Genomic DNA, 10621 nt, shown 5'->3' with positions numbered 1-10621 from the left:
CGTTCCCAGAAGTGGCCTCGTTGCACAGAATATATAATAATACAGATTCCATATATATATATATATATATATATATACATACATATATATATATATATATATATATACACATACATATATTATATATATATACATACATATATTATATATATATATATATACATACATGCATATAATATATATATATATACATATATTATATATATATACATGCATATATATATATATATACATATATTTATATATATATATATATATATATATACACAGATATATTTATATATATATATATATGTAGTTGTGTTACATAGTATCAGATAACAACCATAGTGCTTCAGAGCATCTCATTTCCTGTCTCTTTGTAGTTCATTATTGTCTATGTAAGAAAATAAAATGTTGTAATGGACCACACTGATTGTCACACTGGACAAAGGACAAGACACAGATTCCAACAGGCTTGACATCATGTGATGTTTTTCAGTACTTCACTCTATTGCAGCCCCCTTTCAGGTTCTTAATGAATCATTCTTGATGTGGTCTTCCCACCTTCAACACTTGATCAGATCAGAGCTGGTAAGGTTCCTACACAATACTGCAAATACTGAGACCAATTTAGATATGAGCTTAAAAGAAAAATACTGGCAAATAAGTAACATAGTATACTACCTAATACATTAATTTCAGTCCACCAATGTGGCCAAGGCTGCCAATGGACAAGTTGCCTAAGACAGTCATGCAACTGCCCTTCAATGGCGATGATTTTCCTTTCAGGCAGCGTGTCTGTGCCTGTATCCTACAATGCTTTAGGTCTTCACAATCCTTGCACAGTCCGTTTGTTGCACTAGTATGGCAGGAAAAACGAGAGGGTACAAAACCAAAAACACAAATAAAAACGATTTTTTTTTTTAAGAAGAAACTGGTTTTGTTTGCCTTGTAGAGCTGTGCATTGTTTTGAAATGTCTATCTTCAAAGCGATGATTCTCGGCTTTCTCTACGAAGCTTAAGCAAACAAACCATATACAAGTTGTGTGTGTGAGCACCGCTTGGAATCCAGTCCCACAAGCAGGTACTCCTTATTCGTCAGCATCTGGTTTAACATCGAGCATGGCGTGTAGTTCCTCTGGTGTGTACCCCAGCAGGCTCTGAAGGTCACAAACAAACCGGTAAACGTAACGCTTGCCCGCTGTTTTGTGAATGATGTTCTTGTCATAATAATAACGCAGGCCTCGGCTCAGCTTCTCATAGTTCATCTTTGGCTTATTTTTCCTCTTCCCCCATCGTCTGGCAACCTGCAAAAGGAGGAGGCATTCATGGAATTACATGGTACAGAAACATGCCATTCAGCCCGAATGGTCTACAGGAAGAGGTGAGCCTCTTCCCACTTTATTTCATCTCACCCGATCAACATAGGCTTCTATCCTTTTCTCCCTTATGCACTTGCCTTGCTTCTCCTTGAATGCATCTAGCTGTTTGCCTCAATTACTCCATATGGTAGCAAGTTAAACATTCAAAGCACACTCTAGATAAAAAAAAATATCCTGAGTCCAGCACTGCATTTATTAGGGGTCATTTTATCACCTATAATTTTCATGGAAGCATCTCCTTACATCTACCCATGAAACTTTTTCATAAGTTTAAAGACCTCTACCAGGTCACTATTTAGGCTTTCCAGACAGTTATAACCGCTCAGTTCCGGTATCAGTCTTGTAAATATTTTTTGCATCTTCTCCAGTGGCCCTAAATCTTTAAAACAATATGAAAACTGTACACAATACTCCAATTGTGGTATAACCAAGAAGTTTAACATTTGCTGAGAAGATGACCTTTTAATACCAAGAAACAGTCACCTTCCTGCATCGAATTGGGTCCAGTACATAGACAATATGATGACCTAATTCACTACTAAACGATTTTCACATGTCTTTCTATTTCATTTCATAAACACTTAACCATCATGAGAACTCTGCCAAAATAATTATTTGCTGGTCTGATTGTTTCACTTATATGAAATGATTCCGTCATTTGATTTCAAATGTTGAAGGGTAAGTTGTTGCAATCTGCAATGCATTTGAATGCTAATGGAAGCACTTTCAATAGTAACTTGCAAAAAGTAATTGGCTAAATACTTGAGAAAAAAATGTTACAGGATTATGGGAAAAGAGCAGGAGAGGGGGACTAATTTGATGGTTCTTTTAAAGTACCAGCACAAACACAATAGGCTGAATGGCCACTTTCTGTTCTGTAAGATTCTATGGGGGGAATTTTACGGCCCATCACGGTGGAGGCGGGGCTGTAAAATGCGGCGAGCCGGTCAAAATCCATTGGTTTCGGAGGGACCGTAAAATCCCGCTGGCGTAAAATTCCATCCTATGATTCTATTGTGGAGAGTACAAACAGCTAACAGGTACTGTAGACTCTAGGTACTGTAACAGGTACTGTAGACTCTGGAATGGTAGCATCCCCAGTACCCAAGCAGAATAGAAGAACATGAACACATGGAATGGCCCATTCAACCCTTAAGGCCTGTTTTGTCATTCTGATCTATATCTCAGCTCCATTTATCCATGCTTGTTCCATATCCCTTGCTAGCGCTCCCGAATAAAAATATTTTGGTAGCAGTCTTGCAAATTTCAACTGACCTATTCTTTTGAGGGAGAGAGCTCCATATTTCTACCATTCCCCTCCTGAACAGCCTAACTTTTTTTAAGATTGTGCTGCCTTATTCTGGATTCCCCAGCAGAGGAAATAGCTTCTCCATATATATTAAATACCTTTATTATTTTAAACAACGCTATTATTTTTGCAATCTTCCAAACTCAAGGGAACCTAATCCTCACAATTTGATGCTTATAGCCATGCTATCCCTTCAATTGGGAAGAGTACTTGTTCAATATGGTTGAGCCATGGAGACTGGCAAGGTCCCAGTATCAGTGGTGGTCTGCGTTGCATTTGTTCATCTTGGAAGAATTCTAATCGAGTTGGAATGGAGCAACACAGAGGGAAAACAAAAAGCCAGTGCTCACACTCCTCAGGAATCTACATTGGGTGAAGCTTTGCAACAGCACCACAACCATTAGGCCAACAAATATTTATGAACCAGGGTCATGTCTCTTGAGTGAGTCAGGCCACTGATTGCCATTGAATGGAACCTTGTCCAATCACATTGCTGCTTTCAGGCTAACGAAGGCATGATGAACTCCTACAGACCAACAATAAAGGCCGAGATCTTCCGGTCTTGTAGAAGGTCAATGGACTTTTGCCTGCCCTGCCGCATTCTCCACGGCAATTCCTGCCATGGTGAAGCCAGAAAATTCCGGCCAAATTCACTTAGGAGTCCTTCTCCAGCAACGACAGCACAGAGAAAAGAGGTGCTTTGATTACTAATTAGAGTGTGGAGACTCGGAATTCTAAGCAAGTTCTTACAAGCTTTCAGAAAAGCCTAAGTAATCCACCAGCTGCACTAATACCAAGTCTGAGAGGCCCTTACCATTCTCTGGATGACAGGAAGGCTCCTGCGGATCTGAAGTTCCAAATGCAAAATGCAAAGGAACTCCAACCATCTCAAGTACCCAGATCTCAAATTGATCTGGGCAATTATGTAATGACAATAAATCCATATGATGGGGACATTGAGGGACAACAAGGCCAGGACTGCAGCTATTATGCTTGCAGAACACAGCAACAAGATTAACTGACTCAAATGTTGTCTTACTGTCATGAAATACCAGGCCTAATATTATTCAGAACTAGAATGCTATCACAAAAAGGAAATAATTAAAACCTTGGCTGACAAATTAGTAGGTTATTTCAAAAATTTCAAATGAAGCTCTGCACTCAAGGGCAACAGAGGGTTAATCTTGAAAGTAGCATTACCATTGTTGAACGCCCCCATCCCCCAACCCCCCACACTCTCCCACTCCCTACCACTATCAACATCCTGGGGGTTACCATTAGCCAGAAATTTAACAGGACTAGCCATTGATACACTGTGGCTACAAGAGCAGGTCAGAGGCTAGGCATCCTACAGTGAGTAATTCACCTCCTGACTCCCCAAAGCCTGTCCATCATCTACAAGGCACAAGTCAGGAGTGTTTTGGAATACTCTCCCCACTTGCCTAGATGAGTGCAGCTCCAACAAAACTTGGAAGGATTGGCGCCATCCAGGACAAAGTAGCCCGCTTGATTGGCACCACATCCACCACCTTCAACATCCACTCCCTCCATCACCATTGCACTGTAGCAGCAGTGTGTACCATCTACAAGATGCACTGCAGAAATTCACCAAGCCTCCTTTGACGACACCCTCCAAACCCACGGCCACTACCATCTAGAAGGACAAGGGCAGCAGACTCATTGGAACACTACCACCTGCAAGTTTTCCTCCAAGTCACTCACAATCTGACTTGGAAATATATCGCTGTTCCTTCACTGTTGCTGGGTCAAAATTCTGGAACTCCCTCCCTAACAGCACTGTGGGTGTACCTACACCACATGGACTCCAGCGGTTCAAAAGGGCAGCTCACCACCTTCCCCAAGGCAATTAGAAATGGGCAATAAATGCTGGCCCAGCCAGTGATGCCCATATCCCATGAAAGAATGAAAAAATAAGATTAACAATTACATGGTCCCAATGACTGAGCATCTGGTAGCTAGACCTCTGTCCCTGGGCTCTGTGATATGAACCTGCAGTCTGTGTAGGAATTTAAGGACATGTCACAAAACCCATGAAACCATGAAATGTTGACAATTGGCCGATGTTCATAACAAACTCAATGTCATCACGCCCTTACCTCATCAGGATCCGCCAGTTTAAACTCCCAGCCATCACCCGTCCAACTGATAAACGACTGGCAAGATTTGTCTGTCAAAAGCTCCAGCAAAAACTGCCACAACTGGATGGGTCCACTTCCTGTCACAGAGAGAGAGAGAGTAGGATGTTCATTTAAAGATCCCAGAGAGATCACAGAGTTTAGGTTCTACTTCAGTAGCCTGTGCTGCTGACAGGAAGGCACACACGCATAAATCTTAGCCTAACTGGGTGTAAAAACTTCAGCATCTCAATCATCTTAGAGCAAAAGAAAATGCTTATATACTACTCACCACCTGCACACTCGCATCAAAGGAAAAACTGGATGACACAGGGAAGGGGGGATGTTGCAAGAGCAGAGTGGAGGGGGAAAGACAGGAAGGGGAAAAGTGGAGAGAGGGAAGTGTAGGAGGGGAAAGAGGGCACATGAAACAGAACGGGTGAGAAAGAGGACGAGGAGGGTATAGGAAAAGTGGGCATAAAGCAAGGTAATAGGGAAGAGGGGGAGCTTCCAGGTAATCTCACTAGCAGAAGAGATTCACAACATTACAGGTTCCAACTAATGCGTCATTCAAAGGGAAATGAAACAGGGTTAATTGTGTCGATCTGCATCATGTTGAAACATAATAACTATCTAAAAAGTGTGAACACTTGCCATTGATCTGGTGTGAAAATCTATTTAAGACCTGCTGCAATTCCATGTATGCATTGGGGCTGAGAGGCAGAATGGAGGCTGAAGTATACATAACATTGGAACATCAACCGCAGAAAACTGCTCTGAAGAAGAGTCATACGGACTTGACACATTAACTCTGTTTCTTCTCTCTACAGATGTTGCCAGACAAGTTGATTTTTCCAAACTTTTCAGTTTTTATTTCGGATTTCCAGCAACCGCAGCATTTTGATTATAGCAGAAAACTGAATTCTGTCTCCTTATACATTCAGTCAGTTGGCAGAGGCCCTGCCTAGGGTCTTGGGTAAGAGACGGTGCCCAGCTTGTGTGAAGAGATCAGCAAAAACCTCCAAGCTGAAAGGAGCTCTAACTGCAGCACAATGGGTGATTATTGTAATCACTCATCATTGACAAACAACCTTTAAACCCATACCTCAGGCAGCTGAACTTTGTAAGTGGAACAATGAGCCCTGAAGGGGGTTCCCCTGCTCTGCTGAGCAACTTGTAGGGGCAACGTCAGCAGCCTGGCTACGCAATACCACTGTTTATCCACCCATCACAGCCCATTTCTGACGTCTGATCATATTAACCTAGAGAGAGGGGCAAATTTTACACAACCGGAACTCTCAAAACCCAAACCAGGGAAACAACATTTTCCTTTGGATAAATTAGGTAGGTTTACACCGGTTAGTTTTTTTTCAGGAGGTTGTGTGTCAAGAGGCTGACTGGGGGTAGGGGATGGAGAGGGGAAGGGGAGGCATGGGGGTGAGTTGGTGAGGGGAAGCAAATTTGCAGCATTGTCAAATTGAAAGTCAGCCCCTGTAACTCAAAGGGATTGTTCTACCCACTATACCTATGCCACACATTCTCCACCAGTGCTCACTCACTCAGCAATGGAAGTCCTGATTAAAGATCTGATTGACTATCCACTAACATGGGATTTTGCACTTTAGTATAAAGGAAAGACGCACTTTTCATCTTTCACCATCTCAGGACCTGCTAAACTTGCCAAAGAGCTACACAGTCAAAGAAGTGCTTTTTGAAGTGAAATCACTGTTGTCATGGAACATGGCAGCCAATTTGCACAAAGCAGGTCCCCCCAAACACCAATGAGATAATGAATAGATAATCTCTTGGTTGAGAGATAAATATTGGCCAGGACACCAGGGATAACTTCCTTGCGCTTCTTCGAAATAACGCCATGGGATCTTTTACCTTAGAAGGCAAATGGGGCCTTGGTTTAACATCTCATTCAAAGGATGGCATTTCTGATAATGCAGCACTCCCTCAGCATTGCACTGGAGTGCTGCACCGAGTCTCTGGAGGGGGACTTGAATCCACAACCTCTTACTCAGAGATAAGAGTTCTACCACTGGGCCAAAGTTGATACCCTAGGAAAAAATTCAAAGTCATCCACCAACTCACTCATCTCCAATAGTCAGCTAACTATGGGGAAGCCTCACAGGAGGCACACAGGCTTCACACTGCATTAACCCTGCCCTTTCCTGCGAACAACCTAAGAATAGAGCTTACACCAGGGATCACATGCAAAAACTTTCCCACAATGAGGGCAGTGTCTGCTGAGCAAAATCCCCCTTCACCCAAAATAAAAAGTTCATGCAGAAAAATTTAAGCAGAACTCACAGATGTACGATGGCATCAGTTTATTAGAATGTGGAAACTGAGCATTAGTGTCTCTCTGCTCCCAATTGGGAACAAGGCAGAGCATTGATGGGACTGTGAAATGCAGCACAGATAATCACACACAGACACTCTGTCAGTGTTTCCATCTGAGATGAGGTGACAGTTCTGGACTCTTTAGGTCTCTCTATTTTTCTGCTGATTTCATTAACAAACCCTTTTATGGCAGTGATGATCCAACTCTGCAAGAATGTGAGCAAGCAGCAAGGGTAGCTCGAGGCAAGTGCCGCCAAACTTTGCAGCCAAGAAACAGTCATTAAGAGCCTTAAATCATAGGCTGTAACTCCCAGCAACACGCTCTTCAACTCCACTCATGCTCCAACCTGAAGAATGATACATCCTTATTGCTCCATCTTTAACTAAACCTGACAGCACCAGTTGTTGGGGTTGTTTTCATTAGATCAGAAGGGATTAAGTGGTTATTTGGAAGAGCTATTGCAATTTATGAAAGGCTGGTACAGAGTAGATAAAAACAAACTGTTTTCAGTGATTCAGGAGTTCTGGAACATAAGGGACATACTACGTACTATTAAATGTGAGGGATTTAGGGCAGTGAGTGGGTGTGCATTACACTACCAGAGTTAGTGATTGAACCGAAACTGTGACACCATTTAAGAACAGGTTAGAAAGGTGGTTGAAGGAAAGGGGGGTGTAAAGAGAAATGAGGGCAGGGTGGGAACCTGGCATTAGGCTACTATTTGTGAGGAAGGTGAGTGCCAACATGCAATGGTTGGGTTGCAATATCCTACTTCTATGTATTAATTTCTACTGCATTAACCCATTGATCAGGTTTATGGTCAGGGCATGGCTGACGTTCTTTTAATACCCCATCTAACTTTTGTTCTTCCATTCCTGATATTCCATGAGAGGCCCAGCTTCAATCAAAGGCAAATCAGCAGCTTTCACATTCAAAGAAGCTGATGCAGGCACTTAAGGGGTATCTTTGAGGCAACTCTGTCCTCAGCTGGTAAATACACACACATGCTCGCACACACACGTGCACACACACACACACAAACGTGCACAAGCACACAGATACAATGACACATATATACGCACCCTCACTCACACAGATAATACACACAAACTCAGAGCGAGAGAGATGCACACACACACCACACAAACACACACACACACAAATAGGCCACCAATGGTCACCAGTTACAATAAGGGTTGAGGAGCTGGAGTGACTTTTTTGCCTCACTAGCCCATGTGGATGTGAATTTTGTTAATCAATAGATTGCAACAATACAGTCAGACAAGGTCTGACTGCTAAGGCAGCTATACAGTACCACTGTATATCAGTGTGACATTCATAGTAGCCATCTGGGAAATAAAACAGATGTCTAGCCATCTGTTTGAACTGCTTCTGTTGATACAGTTGCCAGATGACCTCATTATGACTGCTTAGCTGAGCTCTGAGAACAGTTAATGCACTTTGCTGTCAACAGGCAATTGTTTGACATCTGTATTACCTTGTAATAAGTTATTCTTTCTTTAAAGAGCTTTTTGTATGCCGGTGTGTTTATTTACACAAGATTAAGATGTGTAAAGTGGATACAAGCTTTATGTCATTCATACCATTAATGATTTTGGTTGACACTTTTTGCAAGCTGTGTGAAAAGGGTTCAACTTATTCAGTATGTAGCTGTTCACATCTATTTAATCAGAATTGATATATTAGGAGGTCAGGGGAGTGAAAAGAATCAACAAATCTCTGCAAGCCATCTGGCCTACCAGCCTCACCGTCTGCCCACCTTCACTACCGCCTCAGGCTTTCTTCCAGAAGTGGCGGACCTGATTCCATCCCATCACCACCCACCCCCAGAAAGAAATTATGATGTCAGGGGCCTGCTTAGTGGAGATGGGTTTCCCATCTCCTTAGAAGCTGAAAGGACACTTTCTCAATGAAACAAGGAAAATAGTTTATCATTTGTTACCTTCTCTGTTCCTCTTCCCTCTGGGTGCCCCTAGATGGCAAAACATTAGTGGGACTGCTCCGTGAAATGTTGTGAAGGCTGTGCCGGTCATCGGAAGGGCTGAGGTCTGATTGCTCTCCAATTTTCTTGGGGAACCTGGTTCTACAGAGGGTGCTAACTGAAGCACTCTGTCTTGTTTAGCTGGTAGTTTTGAGATGTATAAGCAATGGGCAGTGCTGCATGGTTGCCAGTGAGGGTTGAAATGTGCAATCTTGGCAAGCTGGGGCGATGCAGTAACATTCAAATGTGTTCAACCTTCATCTTAATAGATCAGCGATTGAAAGAAATAGGGTACTATTGGTGTAAAAGGCCAGATTACAAGAGGGTTGGCAATGAACCAAAGGTTTATTAAATGTCCAGACACTGAGTTTGGAAATGGCACATGAACAGACCATAAACACGATAAGAGTCAGAGTGCAGAAGCCACTACATAAGAGATTTGTTGATTCTTTTCACTTCCCAAGCCTCCTAATATATCAATTCTGATAAAATAGATTGACCAAATGTGTAATGTAGAGTTTGAATTCATTCCACACAGCAGTTCTAATCATACCTTTCATCTCTCACTGATCATCCAAGTGTGATACAGCAGCAGAGCTGTGGGGAGACTAAGGAATCCTCAGAGGAGACTGCACACTCTGAGGAAGCACCATAACAGGATCATGCCCACCCTTCACTTGCTCAGGTACATACACCTCAGTGGGAATGCCAAGGGTGATAGTTAGGCATACATCACAAGTGAGCAGGTGTTGGAGAAAGAGGCAGCATCAGAAGATGCAGGACATGCCAAGCTCTCCTCATTTAGTCACAGCTGCTGTGCCTTAGGGGTCATCCACAAAGAGAACAACTGTGGAGCACTGACAGAAAATGTGTGGGGGTTCTGTCATGATGCCTCCACCAATCCCTGTCCAATGCTTTGTAGTGCCTCAGCAATTTGTTTTTTAAATTCATTTACGGGATTTGAGCTTCGCTGGCTATGTCAGCATTCATTGCCCATCCCTAATTGCCCTTGAGAAGGTGGTGGTGAGCTGCCTTCTTGAAAAAGGACTGCAGCAGTTTAAGAAGGCAGCTCATCACCACCTTCTCAAGGGCAATTAGAGATGGGCGATAAATCTTAGCCTAGCCAGCGACACCCACATCCAATGAATGAGTAAATAAATACACTGTCAAGGTCCATGTATCCATAGTGAGAGAAGCCTCCACATTCAGCCTCAAGATCTGTGCAATTACAATAAATATTGCTTTTCCACTTCTTCTTACTCCTGAACTGAGCAGGTCTCACTTCTAACAAACAACTTCACTCAGGGAATGAGTGGCCGAACTATCAGGAAGTGGTTCACCAGCCAATCACTGCAGGGTATGAGGGTTAAGTTTGTATTTTAGTTTTTGTGCTTTGTAGTGCACTGGTACAACAGCAGGGAAAAACATAACGCAAACCAACAGTGTCAAAATAAGGGAGGG

General features: G+C 42.6%; 1 protein-coding gene across 3 annotated transcripts in view; it reads right to left on the bottom strand.

Moving 5' to 3' along the window:
* Positions 1 to 269: 269 nt before the first annotated feature.
* ets1 (v-ets avian erythroblastosis virus E26 oncogene homolog 1) overlaps positions 270 to 10621 on the bottom strand; it is a 96697-nt gene continuing 86345 nt past the window's right edge. For all 3 annotated transcript variants that reach the window (XM_041174318.1, XM_041174319.1, XM_041174320.1), the window contains 2 exons: positions 4791 to 4909; positions 270 to 1289 (listed from right to left, as the gene is read on the bottom strand). In XM_041174318.1, the coding sequence (XP_041030252.1) occupies positions 1074 to 1289; positions 4791 to 4909 (335 nt within the window). In that variant the 3' untranslated portion in view covers positions 270 to 1073. The remainder of the gene's footprint in view (positions 1290 to 4790; positions 4910 to 10621) is intronic.

This window comes from Carcharodon carcharias, chromosome 25 (assembly GCF_017639515.1).
Source record: "Carcharodon carcharias isolate sCarCar2 chromosome 25, sCarCar2.pri, whole genome shotgun sequence".
NCBI classification, from domain to species: domain Eukaryota; kingdom Metazoa; phylum Chordata; class Chondrichthyes; order Lamniformes; family Lamnidae; genus Carcharodon; species Carcharodon carcharias.
Note: the sequence above shows the minus strand (reverse complement) of the source record. Positions and strands in the feature narration are given on the sequence as shown.